General features: G+C 37.3%; 1 protein-coding gene across 1 annotated transcript in view; it reads right to left on the bottom strand.

Annotated features, from left to right (window-relative positions):
* Positions 1 to 24,800, bottom strand: part of ODAD2 (outer dynein arm docking complex subunit 2) — a 149,987-nt gene that overhangs the window by 111,548 nt on the left and 13,639 nt on the right. The window contains exons 4-9 of the mRNA XM_017535468.2: positions 24,356 to 24,548; positions 23,531 to 23,637; positions 23,190 to 23,326; positions 20,832 to 20,948; positions 8,944 to 9,149; positions 6,789 to 6,887 (exon numbers count right to left, since the gene is read on the bottom strand). Of these exons, the coding sequence (XP_017390957.1) occupies positions 6,789 to 6,887; positions 8,944 to 9,149; positions 20,832 to 20,948; positions 23,190 to 23,326; positions 23,531 to 23,637; positions 24,356 to 24,548 (859 nt within the window). The remainder of the gene's footprint in view (positions 1 to 6,788; positions 6,888 to 8,943; positions 9,150 to 20,831; positions 20,949 to 23,189; positions 23,327 to 23,530; positions 23,638 to 24,355; positions 24,549 to 24,800) is intronic.

The following is a 24,800-nucleotide window of genomic DNA, read 5'->3' as shown; positions in this document are numbered from 1 at the left end:
AAAAAGGAAATGCGTGAAATGAATAAACCCATCTCTATCGCAGGTGCAATTGCTCTGGGTACAATAATCATAATAAAGAAAACAGTGAGAAATAAACAAGGGAATTCAGTAAATGTCTTGAGGCTGTGCTTTTCAGTAAGACCCTCACTCATTACATGTGGTCATCTATATTTACAGGTATTTCAACTTACTTATTTAAGTAAAATTAAAGAAAATTTTAAAATTCAGTTCTCCAAGCACACTAGCCACATTTCAAGTGCTCATGGCCCCATGTGCCTCGTGGTCACCACACTGGACAGCTCAGATACTATTTCTATTATTCCAGAAAGTTCAACTGGACAGTTCAAAAGGCCCTCAAGTGAAAGAGTCTCTGTTACCAAAGAGAGTCAATATTCAGCACATCTTTCCAGAATGCCTACACTGAAGCACTTGGAAAGCGCAAGGTGCCAAAGAACAGCAATGACATGAACATAATCAGGTTCAGGACCAAAGAGTTAACCACCGACTCTGAGAGGCATTAGCATGCAAAGTGTTAAGTGCCACAGAACATTATATTCTATGGTCTGATGCACGGACAACAGTATTATAAGAGCCTTCTGTAATCCAATATACACCCTATGTCCCGCAGAGGTCTCTCATGCACACTCATAACACCAGCCCGTCTCCACCTCCCACTGCCGGATGCGAGGTTATTGCCATTGGGTCACCAAACCCACAACGATGCTTCAGGAACTACTCATCCATCGCTCACATCCCAGGATGTTTATCCTGATATTGTTTCCCGCATGTTCCTGATCTCACAGGACAGAAGCGAACTTTTAAATCTTCTAGCTAATTTTAATATTAAATAATACCAACAGCAGCCACCCGTTCTAAATGTCGATTTTTGTCCCAGGCACTCATTATTTCTAAACCTCACAATCACCTCACAAGGCAGGCTCTATTATCCCCATTCTACAAGCAAGGAGACCTCAGAGAAATTAAGAGAAAAGAAAAAAAAGTCATTCATTTTGAAGGATCCAAAATTACTTAAAATGTGACTCTTGCCAATCACATATTAAGGTGTCCTTAAATATCAAAGTCACGAGGTCAGTGACCACTACAGAACACATAAGTCCACAATACTTTTCCTCTAATTCTGAAATCCAAAAAGCTCTGAAAACTGATTTTTCCCCCCACTGGACTTAACTTGTTGCTGAGGCCTTATATGAATTGATACTAGGCTATTTATGGCCTTTATTGCTCTCATTCATTGCGAATATTCATGTTTCACTACAGAAATGCTCATGTTTTTGATTGTAGGGTATTGGCTCACAGCTCAATAGAGGTTATTATGTAATATACATTATATGAATTTCATTACCCTTTTTTAAAGTGAGTTTTTCAGAATCCCATGAATTTGGTCACAAGAATTCAGGACAACAGACTATGGATAAAATGTCTCCTTTTAAGTCTTTCAACAATCCATTAGGTTGTTATTACTCTCATTATAGAGACAATGAGTTAAAAAATAATTTGGGCCAGGTGTTGTGACTCACGCCTGTAATCTCAGCTTTGGGAGGCCAATGAGTGGACTGTTTGAAGTCGGGAGTTCGAGTCCAGCACGGCCAACATGTTGAAACCCTGTCTCTACTAAAAATACAAAAATTAGCTGTGTGTGGTGGCACACACCTCTTGTCCCAGTTACTCAGGAGTCTGAGATAGGAGAATCACTTGAACCTGGGAGGCAGAGGTTGCAGTGAGGCAAGATTGTGCCACCACACTGCAGCCTGGGTGACAGGGCAAGACTCTGTCTCAATAATAATAATAACAATAACCATGAACAAAACTCCATGGTTAGTAAAGTGGCTGTGTTAAAACAAATAGTTGTAATGGAAGCTGTTCACCTTGGTTCCTACAGGAGTTGGTGTACATGTGCTTCAGTTTCCTCACCTGAAAATTGGGGATGATAACAGCAATTAGCATGTAAAGAGCTTATAACAGTGCCTGACATAGAGAGAGCATGAAATACATGTTAGATAGTCCTGTATTATCATGCATATTCATTCAACAAATGTCCATGGAGGGCCTGTTGGTTACCAGGTATCAAGGGAATGCTGCTGAAGAATGCTGTGTTTCAGTATCTTTCTCAAACTCCAAGCTGTGGTTTTGCTTTTGAAGATCTGATCTGTTTTAATCTTAGGGGCCCCATCAATTAAATAACTTGTTAGGTTTTTGCCTGCACCTTGATCTTCAGCAATGACAGGATCAAATCTGTGGTCTATGAGTAATTATCTAAGTTCCCATTATTTTGCAGTTTAGCACCTTGTCCACTTTGGTAACTATCAGAAAATGTTTATTTCTGTGTTTTCTTGTATTGTATTAGTAAGTTCCATAAAGGCAAGGACCATTTCTGTCTTTTATCCTGTCTCACCTAGCACAAGAAAGGCATTCAATAAATATTTGCTAGAAGAATCAATAGATTAAAGCATGTGTGGATAAATGAATGAACAAATGAATTCAGTCTAGGTTAGGTTTATGAAAGGAGGGTACTTCTGGTGATAATTCCAGGAAGTGGCAATAGAGGCAGGTTGATGGAGAGGAGGCAACAGTCAGTGAGACTGAAACCAGGGAGTGCAAAGGCCAAGATTTGGTACTGGTCTTCCTCTTGGGGTTTCAGGTTTTTCAAGATGATGAAGTGGATGTAGGATGAAAGCGATAGCAAGTCAATGTTAACATCATCAGTGATCATGGATCCGTGGAAAACAGCAAAGACAGAGGCTTACATCAGCCTCATGGGAAAGGAGGTCTAATCTGAAGAGTAAGGTAGTTTGAAGCGATAAAGAGGAGATTTCTGTCTCTGTGGTTATACAGGACCTTGGGAAAAGAAGACCTGAAGGAGAATCGCTGCTGTCATGGAAAAGTTTCATGCAAGAAAGGAGAGAGTGGAGGCTTCAGTGTGACCCTGTCACACTGTCAGGCTGGTATCAGCAGAGTCACAGGTGGAGCATGAACTCCCACTACCCTCCAGAAACAATGAGGACCCCCTTGCCTGTCCCCTTAGGTGTCAATGAAGGCCTATGGGGAAACCTGCTAGTTCTATTCCTCACCAGCCTAGGGAAGCAGCACACACCTCAACCTGCAAATATAGTGGCCGAGAAGGTTTTCTAAAATATAAGATTTAGGCCAGGTGCAGTGGCTCACATCTGTAATCTCAGCATATTGGAAGGCTGAGGCGGTTGGATCACATGAGGTCACGTGTTCAAGAGAGGAGGGTGAGGACATAAGGAAATTCATTTCCTTGTAGTATGAGGAGGCCCAAGTCAAAAATGTAGAAGAGAGAGCAAAGTGGAAGAATGATTCAGATGGGATATTGTAGAGCAGGACAGGGATATTGTAGAGAGTCTAGGAGGAGACAGGACTCAATCAGGTTTGCATTTAGAGTGGTGTCCATGGGTAAAAGGAAGCCCAGGACCCTACCAGCCACTCCCTGGAGTCATGTATTCATTCTGGGCTCCCATTAATCTTTTAAAAACATATCTGGGTCCCAGGTAATCCATAAAAGGGTTACTGACACTCTACACAGTGCAAACCTGGAGTGAGACCAATGAAGGCTCAAAATGGGCCATCTGCAGAAGTTTAACTTTGATTTACAAAAATAGAATTAGTGGAATCGTGATCATTGTGCTCTAATTATAAAAAGTCTTAAGAGAAAATATACTTTATTCCTCATTGCTCTAGAAGCTTCTAACTCAACATTAAGCTCATGGGCAAGGAATAGTCCTTTCAAGCCTCATGCTCATATCTAATTCATTCTCATTTTTTTGTTTCTCTCTCTCTTCTCCTCTCTCCAACTCCCAGTGGGTTCTCGTCCGTAAAAGTCTTTTCTACTCTATTTCATTTTGGAGCACAGGAAGAAGATGGGCAATTTTTAAATTGTATTAATTTGCAAGATTCCATGATTCTCTTTATTTCCTACAGTTTTTTTGGCACAGAGAGCCCCAATTTTTGCACTTCCAAAAGCCAATTTGCGTGTAAAATACTATGATTGTGCTCTCTGGACCATGGTAGAGGGAAAGCCTGAATTGAAGCATCTGTTCCCATTTAATGAGTCTCCTGAGTGAAGTTTCCAGTAGATCAGGTCTATTCAAGAAGTGGTTTAAATTTAACTTAAAGATTCCAGATTGAAGCATATACTAGAATAAGTCTAAATTCTTTGGGGAAAGCCTAAATTTACTTTCTCTTAGCCTAATAAGCTCCTGGACTTGAGGGCAGAATGAAATATGTCTACCCAATCACTCCACAACCCCATTTTAAAAAGCAGCACCCCAAAGAAAAGCTTTTCTTTCCAGTCGATGAATCCTTCGATAGCTAACTTTAAAATGCTTTTCCTATTTGACATGATTCCTTCCTATCCTATCCCATAGCAACTGCATATTCGGGAGGTAAAAAGAAGCAAACGCCAATGTTGAATTGATCTACAAATTCCACTTTAAGACACACTTCTCTACCACAGCATTCTATCTACTTAGGCAAGATTAGACACAGAGGACTTTTCATTTTTATCATTGAATAATAGTTGTTGTTTGGATACATTACAACTTTACCTTAACCTATTACCTTGAAGTTCTCTAACTCGCTAAAATTTGAAATACTTTGGCTCAATATCTATATCAGGAAAGATGAAGTAGATACGCTTTTCTTTATTTCTCCCACCAAGTACAGCTAAAAATTTGGATACTGTATATAAAACAAACATAAGGTGAATCTGAAAGATAGAGGGGAAAAAAAGAGGACTACCTAGGGACCTAAAGACCTGTGGATCAACACAGCAGCGCATTGCCTGGGTTTTATTTTTGTCTCATTCATCCTAGACTGGGCACTGGAAAAGCCAGCAAAGCAGAAACTCCAGTGGGTGCAGACAAAAAACAGGACCTAAGAAAGTCACGCTCTAATTCAAAGGGCCAGAAAAGGAAAGCCTAGTAAGACAGAAAATGTTTAGATAACACATGATCTATTTCAGTCAACACTGCAGAAAACAGCGTGGCTCAACTCTACCTCTTACAGCAAAGGCCAAGTGAAGAGCCTCAGGGTCTATCTTTATCAGACTGTAAGAAAGCACTGCAACCCACCTGCTGGGGTGGCATCAGAGAAGGCCTGACAGAGAGTCAGATACTCACTGCCTCTCAGCAAAAATGAAGCCACTCCCCCGAACTGTGATGTCAGTAGAGCCCACTGACAAAGTAACCGAGGACTCCCTGTCACACTGTCAGGCTGGTATCAGCAGAGTCATAGGTGGAGCATGAACTCCCACTACCCTCCAGAAACAATGAGACCCCCTTGCCTGTCCCCTTAGGTGTCAATGAAGGCCTATGGGAAAACCTGCTATTTCCATTCCTCACCAGCCTAGGGAAGCAGCACACACCTCAACCTGCAAATATAGTGGCAGAGAAGGTTTTCTAAAATATAAGATTTAGGCCAGGTACAGTGGCTCACATCTGTAATATCAGCACATTGGAAGGCTGAGGCAGTGGATTACATTAGGTCATGTGTTCAAGACCAGCCCGGCCGGCATGGCAAAACCCTATATCTACTAAAAATACAAAAATTAGCCAGCTGTGGTAGCGCATGCCTGTAATCCCAGCAACTCAGGAGGCTGAGGCAGGAGAATTACTTGAACCCAGGAGGCGGTGGTTGCTGTGAGCCAAGATTTTACCACAGCACTCCAGCCTAGGTGACAGACCAAGACTCTTTCTCAAATAAATAAATAAATAAATAAATAAAAGATTTAAACAAGATCCAGAGTCTCATAATAACCAAAATGTCTACATTTCAACTGAAAATTATTTGTCATACCAAGAATGGGGAAGACCTCATCTTGACTGAGAACAGACAATTGAAAAATGCCAATATCAAGGAGATGAAGATATATGAATTATCTGACAAAAATGACAGCCACCATCATAAAAATATTTCAATAAGCAATATAAACATGCTTGAAACAAATGAAAAAAATAGAAAGTCTCAGCAAAGAAACAGAAGATAGAAAAAAAAACCAAATGGAAATTTTGGAACTAAAAATTATAATAAGTGAAATTAAAAACTCACTGAACGGAATTAGTTGAAGCGTAGGGCAGAAGAAAAAATAAATGAACTTGAAGATAGAACAACAGAATTTACTCAATCTGAACAGCTTAGAGAGAAAAAAACTGAAAATAAAGACTAAGGGACACAGCCTCAATGACTTTTATGAGATTGTAACAAAAGCGCTAATATCTGCCACTCTGAAACTCATAAAAGTGGCTGATCCTTATCTTCCAGACATGTCACTTCTTTTGTCAAACTGAAAATCAAGTAAGAAGTTTACTAGTTGCCCTCATATTTAATTGTTTTCACTAGCAATAACGTAGACCACTTCAAAATCAGCAGTCATTTGTGATTAGCAAAGGGACGCTCAGACAGATAACATAACTTTGCCAGGACATGACTGTTCAGAGGCAAGACATCATCAATAGGAGCCCAGTGTTCCTAAAGCTTAGTTGGCTGCTCTTCGCATTAAACACATTTCTTTTCCCAGAGTCCACTAATACTAGTAAATCACTTTATTTCGGGTAAATCTGCATAAGAAGAATATCGTGTAAAAGTATTTAAAGAAATCCGGTGTTGTCATTTTTACTAACACTCCTAGTAACTGTCAATGTAAATACCTTGGGACCCTGATAGTAAGAATGCCATTCATTTGCATGCTCACCAGCCACTCACTGTGTGAGGTGGCTTTAGGGAATTTGTCATGTTGACCAGAAACATACCGAAGTAATTGTGTTCTTGCGAGTGAAATAGATGGTCTTGTTTTTTCAAATTTTCCTGTGTGTTTGTCCTCTTGGATTTCTTTCACTGAGCCTTTGCTCCTAAAAAATATATATACATATATATTAATATATCAACTTTATTGCTTTACAATGAATAAAAAATAAAAGATGGCAATGTAGATATATAGTCCATTATTTCCATGCACTCAAATGACGTGTGTTCCTGACAGAGTTCCAGCCTCATTCTGACACTTGGAGCTGTCTCTTTCACTCTTTCAGCACAGACCTATGTTTTACATATTGAAGAAACATTCTGCCCAGCACCAAGGAACAGGTCTTCACAGGCTGCCACTGTTGGTGTGAATCCTTCACCCGATGCCTTCTATTCTAAGTACGTATCGCCCTCAATTCTAGTTGTCTGTTTTCTTATCTTCCCAACCAATATTGCAACAGGGCCTGCGCCTGGTTTTCTGGGTATTCTCAGGCTTTGCATAGTCCTTGGCACATTCTGTGTTCTCCCTCAAACACCTGCTAAGGAATCTCATAGTTGAAAGAGCAAGCATATGGAAAAAGCAGTAGCTTAAAACTCGCTTCTCAGTGAACAGAGTTGCCCATACATTTTTCATTTGCACATTGACTCTTTCAAACAGAGCCACAAAAGTCAAATGCCCCAAAATTGATGAGAATCAATCAGAGGAACCAGAGTGTCTCCCCTCTTCACAGGACTCCTTTCTTCAAACAGTGCTCTGGGTTTGCTTCCAAAACACAATTGCCCTGTGGTTCTCAGAATCCCTGCAAGAGAAGGTCCCTGTGTGATCAACCAGGAGCCAGTTCTTAACCCAAAAATGGGGCAACATAGAACATCACTTACAGGCTATGACTTGTAAACTCATTGTTGTTAAATTTTTTTAAGTGGGCTGGATGCAGTGGCTCATACCTGTAATCCCAGCACTTTGGGAGGGCAAGGTGGCTGGATTATTTGAGCTCAGGAGTTGGAGACTAACCTGGCTAACATGACAAAACCCCATCTCTACTAAAAATACAAAAATTATCCGGGTGGGGTGGCACACACCTGTAAATCCAAGCTACTCAGGAGGCTGAGGCAAGGAGAATCACTTGAACTCGGGAGGGGGAGGTTGCAGTGAGCTGAGTTTGTGCCACTGCTCTCCAGCCTGGGTGATAGTGAGACTCTGTCTCAAAAACAAATGAATGCATACATATGTAAATAAATAGTGCTCTAGGTGTTTTGGACTGCCCCAGCATTTAAGTAGCATTGGCCCTCAATTTTTGCTTTGACACCTATTTATAGAGGGCCCTAAATGGTACTTGTTTAGTATATTTCATACATTCATCAAGCCAGTGTCTACTTTATATAGACCCATTCATATTTTTTAGACTCTAGCCTTTTTAGAATATTAAAATTCTGTTAAAAGAGAAGACATTGTCTCTATGACAGTTTCCCTGATTAACTCCATATAATTTTCCTCATTCCACATTTTCCCAGTGCTTACTTAATCAGGTCTCTGCCATGGTTTTTACATTTCCCCTGTGACTTCTCCATGTGTTGTATCATCTTTTCTGCATATTATTTGTCCTGACTCACCAACTATAAGAAAGTGAACTGTGTTCTTCCCTTCCCTCCACGGTGCTCCACATACAAACTCTACCAAATCTTTCTGCTTAGAATACAAAGAGGAGCAGAAAGGAATCAACTTGTGCCTTAGAGGGACATGTAAATATCTACCCTGTATTTTTCTATTATAAAAAAAGTTCTGGCCAGACGCAGTGGCTCATGCCTGGGAAGTCAAGGCAGGCAGATCACTTGAGGTTAGGAGTTTGAGACCAATCTGGCCAACATGGTATAACCCTGTCTCTACTAAAAATAAAAAATAAAAATAAAAAGTTAGCCAGGCATGGTGGCATGTGCCTGTAATTCCAGCTCCTCGGGAGGCCAAGGCAGGAAAATCAGTTGAATCTGGGAGGCAGAGGTTGCAGTGAGCCAAGATGTACCACTGCACTCCAGCCTGGGCGACAGAGCAAGACTGCCTCTCAAAATACATACATATATACATAAAACAAAACAAAGTTAAGTAAAATATTAGGGGAATATGGTTACGAAAGATGCATCTGAAAACAAATGAAATTGTCTACATACTGTTTGTAACTAACAGTGGTCTTCCAGTTTAAGCTTGGTTCTAATCTCTTGGTCATTTGATTCCTCCCGAAATTAATTTGGTTCTTCTCCAGTGACCTCTTGTCTGACCCAGAAATGTCTTTGCGGAGGGCAGCTGCTTCTTCCTTCTTTGGGGCTTCGCCAAGTGGATCCTTTTCCTTTTGCTGTTCTTCATTGAAGCTAATCCCCTTTATTTATAAAATGAGAATAATTTTTAATGATATCTGAATTATCTAGGGTTCTCTGAAGATTAATGCTGGTGGTAAATGCAGGAAAGGAAGTCTCAGAGGCATCTAACTTGTGGTGCTTAGTAACAGCTAAATAAGGGCAATGTCAAGACTAAGGCCTCTTTTGGAGTTAGGTAGACAGTAATGTGATGTTTCTAAACTCACACCTCTGCTGCAGCACAGACAGATAAAACAGCAGGGCTGGACCTGCTCGTACCTTACCACCACCAAAAAAAATTAAACTAAAACCCTCTGTTGACTGAAACTCATCATATTTAAATTGCTTCCACTAAAGATAAAGGGAACATCTTGAAGGTAGACAAGTATGACAGACATATTAAATACAGAGGAATGAGCATAAGAATTTTAAGAGAACTCTCATCAGAAACACTGCAAACCAGAAAAATAGAAAGTAATATCTTTAAAGAACTAAAAAGGAAAAACAAAAAAACCATGTCAACCCAAAATTCTATACTAATAGTAAAACAAAAATCTTTCAAAAATAAAAACCTTCACAGATGAACAAAAACAGAGAATTCACTGCCAGGAGACCTGTGATAGAAATGTTAAATAAAATTATTCATCAGAAGTAATATCATGTCAGACAGAAACACGGATCTATGCAAAAAAAATTAAAAGCTACAGAAGTGGTAAAAATAAACATACAAAAACTTTGTGTGTTATTTTTAATCATTCTAAAATATAATTATCTAAAGCAAAAATAGTAAGAAAGTTTTGAGGGCTTTATGACATGTAGAAATAAAATGTGTGACAATAACACAAAGAACAGGGAAGGATATTCAAGGTATATTGTTGTAAGTTTCTTAAACTATTTGTGAATTTTACAATCTTACTTAAAGGAGACATGATAAATTTGAGATATATATCATAAGCTGGAGGGCAGCTAAGAAACTTTTAATAAGAAAAGTAGCTAGTAAAATAATAGCATAAATAAAATGGAATCATTTTTAAAAGCTCAATTCAACAGGGGCAGAGAAAGGTAAACACCACAAAGAGCAGATGAAACAAATAGAAAACAAGTAGCAAGATAGTAAATTTAAATTTAACTTATTAGTAGTTACAGCAAGTAAAAATGGTTTACACACATCAATTAAATGAAAAATCATCAAACTGGATGAAAAAGGAGACCTATTTGTGGCCTAAAGAAACTGTTTTACATATAAAGATACAAATACATCAGAAGTAAAAGGCTAGAGAAGAACAGTTCATGCAAACAACAATCAAAAGAAAGCAGGAATGGCCATGTTAAAATCAGACAATATAGACTCCAAAGCAAATAATATTGACAGAGACAAAGAGGGGCACACATACTAATAAGAAATCAATCAGCACACAATTGTAAATGTGTATTCACCAAACAACAGAGCTTCATAATATATGAAGGAAACATAGAGCTAAAAGGAAAAGTAGATAAATCCATAATTGGTAGACTTCAAAACTCTCTCAGCATTCAATAAATGAGCAGACAAAACATCGGTAATGATATAGAAGACCTGAGCAACACAATCAGACAACTTGACTTAACTGACATTTAAAAGACACACCATTCAATAACACCAGAATACACAGTCTCCTCAAATGTACAAAAAAAAATTCACCAAAATAGACCATATTCTGGACCATAAAATGAAAATTAACAAGCTTAAAGTAACTAAAATCATATAAAGTATCTTAATACATTGGAATTGAACTAGAAATAAGTAAAAGATCTACAGCAACTCCTCATATATTGAATAAAAACATCATACATTAAAATCTGCGGAATACAGTTTATGCAATGCTCATAAAGAAATTTGCAGCATGAAATCTTACGGACAAAAAAATAGAGGCTGAGACAGGCAGATCACTTGAGGCCAGGAGTTCGAAACTAGCCCAGCCAACATGGCGAAACCCCATCTCTACCAAAAATAAAATAATTTATTTTGTGTTCATGGGTACATGTGAAGGTTTGTTATATAGCTAAACACATGTCACAGGGGTTTGTTGTACAGATGATTTCATCATTCAGGTAGTAAGCCTATACCCAATAGTTATTTTTTTCTGATCTTCTCCCTCCTCCCATCCTCCACCCCCAAGTAGGCCCCATGGTCTATTGTTCCCCTTTGTGTCCATGTGTTCTCATCATTTAGCTCCCATTTATAAGTGGAAACGTGCTATTTGGTTTTCTTCCTAAAAAGGACATGGTCACATTTTTTATGGCTGTGTAGTATTCCATGGCATATATGTACCATATTTTCTTTATCCAGTCTACCACTGATGGGCATTTAGGTTAATTTGATGTCTTTACCACTGTGAATAGTGCTGCAATGAACATTTGTGTGATTATGTCTTTATGTGATGATTCATATTTCTTTGGGTATATACACAGTAATGAAAGTGCTAGGTTAAATGGTAGTTCTGTTTTTAGCTCCTTGAAGAATTGCCACGCTGCTTTCCACAATGATTGAACTAATTTACATTCCCACCAACAGTGTATACACATTCCTTTTTTTTTTTTCTGCAACTTCACCAGCATCAGCTATTTTTTAACTTCTTGATAATAGCCACTCTGAGTGGTGTGAGATATCTCACTGTGGTTTTGATTTGCATTTCTCCAATAATCAGTGATATTGAGCTTTTCCACATGCTTGTTGGCCACATGTATGTCTTCTTTTGAAAAGTATCGGTTGATGTCCTTTGTCCACTTTTTAATGAGGTTGTTTTTTTCTTGTAAATCCATTCCTTATGGATGCTGGATATTAAACGCATCGTTTACAAATATTTTCTCCCATTCTGTAGGTTGTCTGTTTATTCTGTTGATAGTTTGCTGTGCAGAAGCTCTTATGTTAATTAGATCCCACTCATCAATTTTTGCTTTTGTTGCGATTACTTTTGCCATTTTTGTCATGAAATCTTTGCCAGTTCCTATGTTAAAAATTATATTGCCTAGGTGGTCTTCCAGGGTTTTTATAGTTTTGAGTTTTACACTTAAGTCTTTTATCGCTCTTTAGTTGATTTTTGTATACAGTATAAGAAAGGGGGCTAGTTTCAATCTTCTGCATATGGCTAGCCAGTTATCCCAACACCATTTATTGAAGACAGTCCTTTCCCATTGTTTGTTTTTGTCAGCTTTGTCATAAATCAGATGGTTGTATGTGTGCAGCCTTGTTTCTGGGCTCTCTATTCTGTTCCATTGGTCTATGTGTCTACTTTTTATACCAGTACCATGTTTTTTCGGTTACTGTAGCCCTGTGGTATAGTTTGAAGTTGGGTAGAGTGATACCTCCAGCTTTTTTTTTTCCTTAGGACTGTCTTGGCTATTTGGGTTCTTTTCTGGTTCTATATGAATTTTAAAATAGTTTTTTCTAGTTCTGTGAAGAATGTTTTTGGTAGTTTGATAGGAATAGCATTGAATCTCTAAATTGCTTCACACAGTATGGCCATCTGAATGATATTTATCCTTTCAATCCATGAGCATAGGATGCTTTTTCATTTGTTTGTGTCATTTCTGATTTCTTTGCAGTGTTTTGTAATTCTCCTTGTAGAGATCTTTTACCTTTCTGGTTAGCTATATTCCTAGGTATTTTATTCTTTTTGTGATAATTGTAAAAGGGATTGCATCCCTGATTTGGCTCTTGGCTTGGCTGTTGTTTACAGGAATTCTGGTAATTTTTGTAAGTTGATTTTGTATCCTGAAACATTGCTCAAATTGGTTATCAGCTGAAGGAGCTTTTGGGCTGAGAATCCATTGTTTTGTATGCTCCAAGTAAAACATTATTCACAACTGAATTCGTAAAATTTTCTTCATATGCAAATATGACTAGATTAAATTAAATGTATCATGACATTCTTAAAAAACTAGAGAAATAAGAGTAAATTAAACCCCAAATAAGAAAACATAAATATCAAAGTAGAAAAGAGAAAAATTAAACCTAAAGCTAGTTCCCTGGGAAAATTTAGTAAATCTGTAGTTCAACAGCCAGATGGCTCAAAATAAAAAAACCCACAAATGACCAATATAAGGAATGAGAGGTAACAATGACTACAAATTCTATAGATATTAAAATGTCAGATCTGGACCAACCAGACCCAACAGACATCTACAGCACTCTCCACCCTAAAACCGTAGAATATACATTCTTCTCAGCACCACATCACACTTATTCTAAAATTGACCACATAATTGGAAGTAAAACACTCCTCACCAAATGCAAAAGAATGTAAAACATAACAACCAGTCTCTCAGACCACAGGGCACTCAATAGAACTCAGGATTAAGAAACTCACTCAAAACCATACAACTACAAGGAAACTAAACAACCTGATCCTGAATGACTACTGAATAATGAAATGAAGGCAGAAATAAAGATGTTCTTCTAAAACAGTGAGAACAAAGGCACAATATACCACAATCTCTGAGACACATTTAAAGTAGTGTCTAGAGGGAAACTTATAGCACTAAATGCCCACCAGAGAAGTGAGGAAAGATATAAAATCAATACCCTAACGCCATGATTAAAAGTAGTAGAGAAGCAAGATCAAACAAATTCAAAAGCTAGCAGAAGGCAAGAAGTAACTAAGATCAAAGCAGAACTGAAGGAGATAGAGACACAAAAAAACCTTCAAAAAAAATCAATAAATCCAGGAGCTGGTTTTTTGAAAGAAAATATCAAATAGACTGCTGGCCAGACTAATAAAAAAGAAAAGAGAGAATATTCAAATAGATACAATAAAAAATGATAAAGAGGATATCACCACCAATCCCACAGAAATACAAACTACCATCAAAGATTACTACAAACACCTCTATACATATAAACCAGTAAATCTAGAAGAAATGGATAAATTCCTGGTCACGTGCACCCTCTCAAGACTAAACCAGGAATAAGTTGAATTCCTGAATAGACCAATAACAAGGTCTGAAGTTGAGGCAGCAATTAATAGCCTACCAACCAAAAAAACTCTAGGACCATTTGGGCTCACAGCCAAATTCTACCAGAGGTACAAAGAGGAGCTGGTACCATTCCTTCTGAAACTGTCCCAAACAATACAAAAAGAGGGAATCCTCCCTAACTCATATTATGAGACCAACATCATCCTGATACCAAAACCTGGCAGAGACACAATTTAAAAAGATTTCAGGCCAATATCTGTGATGAACATTGATGCAAGAATCTTCAATAAAATACTGGCAAACCAAATCCAACAGCATATCAAAAAGCTTATACATCATGATCAAGTTGGCTTCACCTCAGGGATGTAAGGCTGGTTCAAGATCTGAAAATCTATAAACGTAATCCATCACATAAACAGAACCAAAGACAAAAACCAGATGATAATCTCAATAGATGCAGAGAAGGCCTTCAACAAAACTCAACAACCTTTATCCTAAAAATTCTCAATAAACTAGGTATCAATGGATTGTATCTCAAACTAATAAGAGCTATTTATGACAAATCCACAGCCAATAGCATGCTGAATGGGCAAAAACTGGAAGCATTTCCTTTGAAAACTGGCACAAGACAAGGATGCCGTCTCTCACCACTGCTATTCAGCATAGTATTGGAAGTTCTGGCTAGGGCTATCAGGCAAGAGAAAGAAAGGGTATTTGAATCGGAAGAGAGGACATCAAATGGTCCCTGTTTGCAGATGACCTAATTGCATATTTAGAAAACCCTATCGTCTCAGCCCCAGGTCTCCTTAAGCTGATAAGCAACTTCAGCAAAGTCTCAGGATACAAAATCAATGTGCAAAAATTGCAAGCCTTCCTATACACCAGTAACAGACAAACAGAGCCAAATCATGAGTGAACTCCCATTCAAAATTATTACAAAGAGAATAAAATACCTAGGAATACAACTAACAAGGGGTGTGGAGGACCTCTTCAAGGAGAACTACAAACCACTGATCAAGGAAATAAGAGAAGACACAAACAGATAGAAAAATACTCCATGCTCATGGTTAGGAAGAATCAATATTGTGAAAATGGCCATACTGCCCAAAGTAATTTATAGATTCAATGCTACCCCCATCAAACTACCAATGACTTTCTTCACAGAATTAGAAAAACCACCTTAAACTTCATATGGAACCAAAAAAGAGCCCACATAGCCAAGACAATCCTAAGCAAAAAAACAAAAACAACAACAAAAAAAACAAAGCTGGAGGCATCATGCTACCTGACTTCAAACTATATTACAAGGCTACTGTAATCAAAACAGCATGATACTGTACCAAAACAGAGATATAGACCAACGGAACACAACAGGGGCCTCAGAAAGAACGTCACACAACTACAATCATCTGATCTTTGAAAAACCTGACAAAAACAAGCAATGGGGAAAGGATTCCCTATTTAATAAATGGTGTTGGGAAAACTGGCTAGCCATAAGCAGAAAGCTGAAACTGGATCCCTTCCTCACACCTTATACAAAAATTAACTCTAGGTGTATTAAAGATTTAAACAAAAGAACTAACACCATAAAAACTCGAGAATACCACCTAGGCAATACCATTCAGGACACAGGCATGGGCAAGGGCTTCATGGCTAAAACACCAAAAACAATGGCAACAAAAGCCAAAATAGACAAATGGGATCTAATTAAACTTAAGAGCTTCTGCACAGCAAAACAAACTATCAATAGAGTGAACTGGCAACCAACATAATAGGAAAAAATTTTTGCAATCTACCCATTTAACAAAGGGTTAATATCCAGAATCTACAGAGAACTTAAACAAATTTACAAGAAAAAAAACAAACAACCCCATTAAGAAGTGGGCAAAGGATAAGAATAGACACTTTTCAAAAGAAGATATTTATGCAGCCAACAAACATGAGAAAAAGCTCATCACTGGTCATTAGAAAAATGCAAATCAAAATCACATTGAGATACCATCTCATGCCAGTTAGAACTGCGATCATTAGAAAATCAGGAGATGACAGATGCTGGAGAGGATGTGGAGAAATAGGAATGCTTTTACACAGTTTGGTGGGAGTGTAAATTAATTCAACCATTGTGGAAGACAGTATGGCAACTCCTCAAGGATCTAGAACTAGAAATACCATTTGACCCAGCAATCCCATCACTGGGTATATACTCAAAAGGAATATAAATCATTCTATTATAAAGACACATGCACACGTATGTTTACTGTGGCACTGTTCACAACAGCAAAGACTTGGAACCAACTCAAATGCCCATCAATGATAGACTGGATAAAGAAAATGTGGCACATATACACCATGGAATACTATGCAGCCATAGAAAATGAGGAGTTCACGTCATTTGCAGGGATATGGATGAAGCTGGAAACCATCATTGTCAGCAAACTGACACAAGAACAGAAAACCAAATACTGCATGTTCTCACTCATAAGTGGGTATTGAAAAATGAGAATATACAGACGCAGGGAGGGGAACATCACACACCAGGGCCTGGGGGGTGGGGGATTTCAGAAGGATAGCATTAGGAGAAATACCTAATGCAGATGACAGGGCGATGGATGTAGCAAACCACCACCATGGCACATGTATACCTATATAACAAACCTGCACAATTTGCACATGTACCCCAGAACTTAAAGTATAATAAATAAATTTAAGAAAAAAAATTTTTTTAAGTTGGACTTTATCAAAATTGAAGACATTTGCTCTTTGAAAGACACTGGAGAATTAAAATGCAAGACCCAGATTGGGACAAAATATTTATAAATCAAATATCTGACAGAATATATAAGCCAAGAACATATATAAAGATCTGTCACACAGAATGTATAAGCCAAGAACATATATAAAGATCTGTCACAACTCAATAAGAAACTGAATAGCCCAATAAAAAAAAAATGGACAAAGAGTCTGAATAGACACTTTACCACATAAGATATGTGAATGGCAAATAAACACATGAAAAGATACATTCAAAAAATGCAAATTAAAACCAAATGTGATACCAGTATACAACTATTAGAATGTCTGTAGTTAAAAGAGTGACAATACCAGTTAATGCTGGGTATGTGGAAGAACTGGGACTCTCATACATTGCCAACATCAATGTATATTATTACAACCACTATGGAGAGCAGTTTACCAGTTGCTTAAAAAGTTAAACATACAACTACCATATGACCTTACCATTTTACTCTTAGGTTTTTATCTAGGCATAATGAAACTATATGATCATACAAATCCTCGTACAAAAATGTTCTTAGTAGTTTTATTTGTAATAGCCCAAAACCTGAAATGACCCTATATCCCTTAACAGGTGAGTGGATAAACAAATTGTGGCATAGCCATACAATGAAATAATATACATCCATAAAAGCAATAAATTAATGATAGATGGAAAAGCATAGATGAATCTCAAAAACAAACAAAAATCTGCATAAACTATACCACAAAAATTACAGAACACCAAGGAAGATCCTAAAGGCTCCCAAAGAAGGGAAAAAGCCAAAACAGTTCACATAGAAACATAAGCCTTTGAAATGCTAACTAAAAATTAAAAATTTCAAATTTTTAAAGTTTTTTTTTAATTTTAAAATTTTAAAGTTTCAAATTACTCTAGAAACAACTGTGAGAAAATAATAAAGGTGTTCTCTAACATGCAAATCCTCCTTTTTTCCCTCCCATGTGCATCTTTTTCTCAGGAAGGTCTACCAAATGATGGGTGCACCAAGAAAAGGAAAACTGAGGCTGGGCATGGTAGCTCATACCTGTAATCCCAGCACTTTGGGAGGCAGGTAGACCACCTGAGGTTAGGAATTTGAGATCAGTGTGGCCAACATGGCAAAACCCCATCTCTATTAAAAATACTGGGTGTGGTGGTGTATGCTTGGAATCCCAGCTACTCGGGAGGCTAAGACAGAAAAATTGCATGAATCCAGGAGGTGGAGGTTGCAGTGAGCCAAGATCACATCACTGCACTCCAAGAGCAAGCCTCTGTCTCAAAAAAGAAAAAGAAAAAAAAANAAAAAAAAAAAAAAAACTGAATAGAAGGAAACTTCCTCAACATGCTAAAGGACATACAGTATAGGAAAATTCCACAGCTAAAATCAGGATCAATAGTGAAAGCCTAAAAGCTTTTCAATTAAGATCAGGAATCAGGCTAGGCATGGTGGCTCCGAGCTGTAATCCCAGCACTTTGGGAGGCCAAGGCAGGCATATCATTTGAGGCCAGGAGTTCAAGACCAGCCTGGCCAACATGTTGAAACCCCATCTCTACTAAAAATCAAAATATTAGCTGGGCATGGTAGCAGGTGCCTGTGATCCCAGCTACTCGGGAGCCTGAAGCACGAGAACCACTTGAACCTGGCAGGAGAGGTGAAGGTTGCAGTGACCCAAAATTACGCCACTGCACTCCAGCCTGGGTGACAGAATGAGACTCCATCTCAAAAAAAAAAAAAAAGATAAGAAATCAGAAAAGTATGCCAGCTTTCACCCCTCTTATTCAACATAGTATAGGAAGTCCTAGCCTCAGTAGTCAAGAAAAAGAAATTGTAAAAGTGTCTAAATGGGAAAGGAAGAAGCAAAACTAACTCTGTATGCAGATGGCATGATCTTGTATGCAGAAAAACCTAACAACACACACACACACACACACACACACACACACACACACACACAGAGTTAAATGAATTCAGTCAAGTTCTGAAATCCAATCTTAACTTTAAGACTCAGAAATTAGATCTGATTTGAATACTGAAAAAGTTGTATTTCTATACACTACCAGTGAATGATCAAAAATGAAATTTAGAAAACAATTTCATTTACAGTAACATCAAAAATAATAAAATATTAATGAGTAAATGTAACAAAGGAGAAAAACCTGCACACTGAAAGCCACTAAACATTGCTGAAAGCCATTAAATACACAAATAAATGGAAATACATCTCCTGTTCATAAACAGGACTTGGTATGGTTAAGATGGCAATATTACGTAAAGCAATTCATAAATTCAATGAAATCTCTATCAAAATCTCAATGGCATTTTTTGCAGAAATGTAAAACCAAGCCTAAAATTCATATAGATTGTCAAGGAATATCAAATAGCCAAAACAGTATTAAAAAACAAGAACAAAGTTTGAGGATTCACACTTCCTGATGTCAAAACTAATATAACTATAGTAATCAAAACAGTGTGATACTGATATAAAGAGAGACATATAGACCAATGGAATAGAATTAAAAGTCCCCAAGCAAACTCTTCCATCTATGATCAACTGATCTTCAACAAGGAAGCCAAGACCATCCAATGGAGAAAGAACAATCTCTTCAACAAATGGTGCTGGGAAAACTGAATATCCACACACAAAAGAATGAAATTGGAGCCTTATCTTACACCATAGACAAAAATCAACTCAAAAGAGATCAAACACCTAAATTTAAGAGCTAATACAATCCTTAGAGAACTATACAATCCTTAGAGAAAAACATAGAGGCAAATTTTCATGACCTTGGATTTGGCAATGATTTCTCAAATATGATAATAAAAGCACAGGCAACATAAGAAAAAAATAGGTAAATTGGGCTTCAACAAAATTAAAAATTTTTGTGTGTCAAAGAACACTATCAAGAAAGTTAAAGGCAATCCACGGAATAAGAGAAAACATTTCTAAACCTTCTATCTGATAAGGGGTTAATATCCAGTATATAACAAAAATGAAAACTCAACAAAAAGAATCAATTTAAAATATAGGCTAAGGGCTCAAATAGACACTTCTTCAAAGAAGATAAACAGACAACCAACAAACACATGAAAATATGGTCAACATCACTAATTGTTAGGGAAATGCAAATCAAAGTCACAGTGGGATACCTCTTCACACTGGCTATGATGTTTGTAATTAAACAACAATCTAGAAAATAAGAAGTGTTAACAAGGATGTGAAGAAAGTGGAATTTTTGGATATTGCTGGTGGGAATGAAAATGCTGTGGCCTCCGCTGAAAACAGGTTGGCAGTTCCTCCAAAAGTTAAATACAGAATTACCATACGGCCCACTTTTACCAACACTTTTAGGAACAGACCCAAAAGAATTGAAAATAAGAACTCAACAGACACCTGTACCCCAATATTCATAGCGGCATTATTCACAATAGCCAAAAGGTAGAAACAACCCAAGTGTCCATCAGTGGATGAATGAATAAACCAAATGTGGTTCATACATAAGCAAAATAGTGTTCAAGTATAAAAAGAATGAAATTTGCATACAAGCCGTAGCATGGATGCGCCTTGGAAACACTATGCTAAGTGAAAGAAGCCAAACACAAAAGGACAAATATTGTACCATTCCAGTGATGTGAAATATCTAAAATAAGAAGCCTCATAGAAAAAGACAAAAGATCGGAGTTAAGCAGGAAGTTGAGGGAGAAGAAATGGTGAATTATTGCTTAATGGGTGTAGTTTAAGTTGGGGATATGAAAAAGACTTAACAATAGTGATATTTGTACAACATTGTAAATGTAATTAATGCCACTGAACCCTGAACAATAGTACATTTACAATATTTTTTATATTATGTTGTTAAAAAAACACTAATAAAAAGTATCCAAAAATAGGCAAAATTACTGTTTTTCTTGTACCATGGAAAGTTGTAGTTTAGTAACATAATGCTATGAAAGCTCAAAAGAAACCATAAAACTTACTTGTTTAGACATATTTTCTAAAAATTGTGGTGATTTTTCTCTTAAAAATGTGACAAGATCTTTATAAATGGAACCTTTCCTCTCATAATTAATGTCCTCTTCATCATCTGTTTTGCCCTTTGGGAAAAAAGAGTTTAGTTCTATGATTAACATAAGAACAATTATAAGAACCTGATCAATATATCACAAGCTAAGCATGTGTATTGTTTTCATTCCTGAAGAATCTGTATGGTAGTCTTTATACATGGAATGTATAGGCAAAATCCTTCCCCCTTAATTTAATGTTATCTATTTATCCTTTCATTCATTCATTCATTCCTTCATTCACTGAATTGTTTATTCATTCAGCAAGCATTTACCGAGTACCTCCTATATGCATGTAAGGCACTCTGCTATCCAGCAGAGGAGTGAAAGCTTCCTTCTCTCCACTCTCCTCTACTCTGAAAATGCATTATGACTTCAGGAGCCTTAGTTGATGAAGTCATAAAAGGCTTCAAGGTTAGAATTTCACTATGAAAAAGCCAATGTTCCTGTTCGTCACACTCTGTTCTTCCGTCTGCGGCATGGTTGCTATAGGCTTATTTTCTAGATCTCTATGTAACGATCTGCCCATACACCCATGTGTCTCCCACTCTCTTCCTCTCTTTCTTCATTTTCCTTTTCTTCCCTACATTTTCTGCTCCTCTATAACACAATATATATATGTATACACACACATCACATAACTGTATCTATATAAATATATAACTGTAGTGTGTTATATATAACTGTATACACAAAAACATTTCTATACATATGACTAGTGTGTTTTAAATTTAGTTGTAATTATTGAGTAGTTTTATGGTCCTTGTCTTTCATTTTTTTTAAACTTAAAGGGATACTTAAATATTTCCATGCTAAATAAGTTGTATGTACATAAATCAATAATAACTTTTGATAGAAATAAAGACTCCCTGCCCACCTCCAGAAGGTCAAAAAAAACCTCATTTCTCCTTTTGTCTCTTTATTCGTAATTAGAGATTTCATTTTTCTAAGATATCAAAGCAAAATCTTATTTTTCCACTTCTTCTTTGTAGAAATGAGCTCAGTGTCATGCTAATAAGAAAAGCACCAAAAGGCATGTCAGAAAGATGCCTACAGGTAATCAGAAAATAGGCTCCAGTATTTTGGTACCCACCCAAGCCAAGGTGTCATAACCCTCCCAGCAGTCCCCTGTGATGGCTGGGTCCCCATTCAGGACTTGGGTGCTCCTTGTAGAATTTTGCTTCTGAGTTTCACATTTATGTTAAAGACACTGAAGGCAGGATGTTGCAGAGGTGAAAGCTAAGCTCATTCTAGCTGGTTCTGTGAACAGGGATGAGTCTAAAATGTTTTAACCTAGAACACTGTGTGCTGTTTATCACTCAGCTCAAAGCCTAGCCACCCAGCCTCTACTTTGTGCTACTCAGGCAGGGAATCTGCATTGTTGTATTTCTCCTTTGCCAGGCTAGGTTAGGCTCTGTCATTAGAATCAGCTAAAGGAAGACTGAAGGGCTGGGAGAGGAAGGAGGGACCTGCTCCTTCCTGCTGGCCCACTGTCCCTGCTAGAGTCACCCAGCAACGGCCCTTCCTTCCTTGCAGCGGCAGTTGCATCCAGTAGAAACAGTTGGTTCCAGTTTCCAGGTTAGTTTCTTTTTCACAGTCCCAGAACCAGGCTCACCACACCCCCTGGGAAATATCACTATCAGCAATCCAGTGTTCCACATTCAAAGGTCTGGGTCCCAGATCTGCCAGCTCTACAAGGATCCTCTTCCCGAGGTACCAGCATTAACTGGGCAGTGCCCACTCTCCAGAGAACTGGAGCCCACCTCATGGAGGAGGTCTGAACTCTGTGGGGACCAGCACAGCCTAGAAGGGGGCCCTCCCCAGAGGTCTGGATCCTGGCTTCATGGGGCACTGTCTCCAATCTTCTACAATTAGATAAGCCCCTCTCTGTCCATTTGTCCCTCCAACTCTTAGGATGCAAGCTGCAGTTATGACATCTGTATTACCTCAATGTTCCTTTTCTGTCCTTTCTATCCTTTGGTAGCTGTGTAATGAACAGTGAAGTAATTATGTTAAAAAACCTTTCTAATGTGGAATGGGTCACTTGGAAGCCCATTTCTTATCAGATTGGCTTAATGACCTGCAGTGGGGAATAAGAGAGCTAATTCTGAAGCTATTTTGGATTTGCCCAGCAAGCATATATCAAGGGAATCAGCTTCCATCCCACAGAATGATAATTCATTCTCTGTGGTCATTGGGACACAACCCTTGAGACATTTACAGCTCACACCCAAAGTCCACTGACTTTAGTTACGTTTTTAAAAATTTACTTACACCATTTAAAAATACTCCTCCTGCACTGCAAGTAATGCACAGAGTCTCACTATCGTGAGGTTTCACCAGCACATAACAAATTTCCCCATGAATTTGTCTCCAAGGTGGGGCTCGACATCCATTTGAAAATTCATAATCTGAAACCAATCATCAAGCAATTAGCAAGAGTTCCTTAATCTAGAGTTTGGTAAAAAGTGTTGGCTTCCACAAAATAAATATTGTGGAAATTTTAAGTTTTCCCCTTCTTAAACCCTCTCTTGTAATGTAGACATTGAAAGCATTTTGAAAATATAATTATAATAACGTAAATAACATAAAATGAGCCTGGGAAAGCATCAAACCTGAAGTATATTCAATAGATTCCAAGACTGTTTGGTCTCCTTTTCCTGAGAAACGTTTGAGCAGTTCTATATCCTTCTTCACTGTCATGGGATTTAAACTTATTTCTCTGAAATAAATATTTAAAATGTCAGCTTAAATACTTTAAACAGAATCTACAGGAAAAACATGAACACATTTCATTATATCATGATAAATATCTTTTTTTATAATTAAAATTGCAGTTAATTTTAGCTGTGCTATAATTTTATAGCAGCACTGTCAACACATCAGGACATTAGTTATTCATGTTTAATGCAACATTAAACATACTCCATTAAATATTCACTTTATTTTGTACTGATAATATTCTAATAGTAAAAATATTAGAAAAATGAACATGCTTTGGACTATACAAGCTCTACATGATATTGGCATTATAATTTAATAATTTGCATAATAGTCTTAAGAACCTTTGAAAATAATAAGGCCACCTGATGTCTTCAGAATTGCATGAAACCCCACCAGAATGTTTTAGTGATGTTACCTGCAACTTTTAATTTTTAGAACTAGAATAAATTAATCCCAAGAAAATTGTTTGTTCCAATAAAATGTAAAGTTAAATCCATAGCAATAACTTCCCTACTTCATTTTTCTTGTGTGTCTTTTCTAAACTCTAAAGGCAACTTTGTAACTAATTTTTAAAGGTTCTTTTTTTTTAATTTAAATTTATTTATTACTTATTTATCCATCTATTTTGAGACAGAGTTTTGCTCTGTCACCCTGGCTGGAGTGCAGTGGTGCAATCTTGGCTCAATACAATAGAGGTTCCTTTTTAAAAGACTCACAACGAAATATGTTTTAGAGAATGATTGAGGAGGTGCTGATCCAATTGCTTAAGCAGCATAGCAATCTTCTTCTTAATTTCACTTTCAGGATCATCATCTCTGGTAATTTTATCAAGAATACTTAATGCAATTGAGTCTTCTTTCATTGCATTATAATCGGAGCCCAGGATTTTTACTATGGGGTCTCTGTTAGCTGACAATAACAACAACAACAAAAAAAGGAGACAAATAAAAATTACCCTTTTGTCTTCTAGCACAACAAACATTAAGACTAATAAATCCTTCAAAGTCTATTCAAATGTGTTTCTTTCATCAAGCTTTTTCTAATCCACCCAATTAGAATTCATCTCTATGTCTGAGATTCCATTGCTTTTAGGAACTTCCTTCTATCTCATGAGATGTTCCAGTTAATATTGTAATATCTACATATCTCCCTAATAGCACA

This window comes from Cebus imitator, unplaced genomic scaffold, assembly GCF_001604975.1.
Source record: "Cebus imitator isolate Cc_AM_T3 unplaced genomic scaffold, Cebus_imitator-1.0 Scaffold92, whole genome shotgun sequence".
In the NCBI taxonomy this organism is placed as follows: domain Eukaryota; kingdom Metazoa; phylum Chordata; class Mammalia; order Primates; family Cebidae; genus Cebus; species Cebus imitator.
This window is presented reverse-complemented; position numbering and strand designations above follow the sequence as displayed.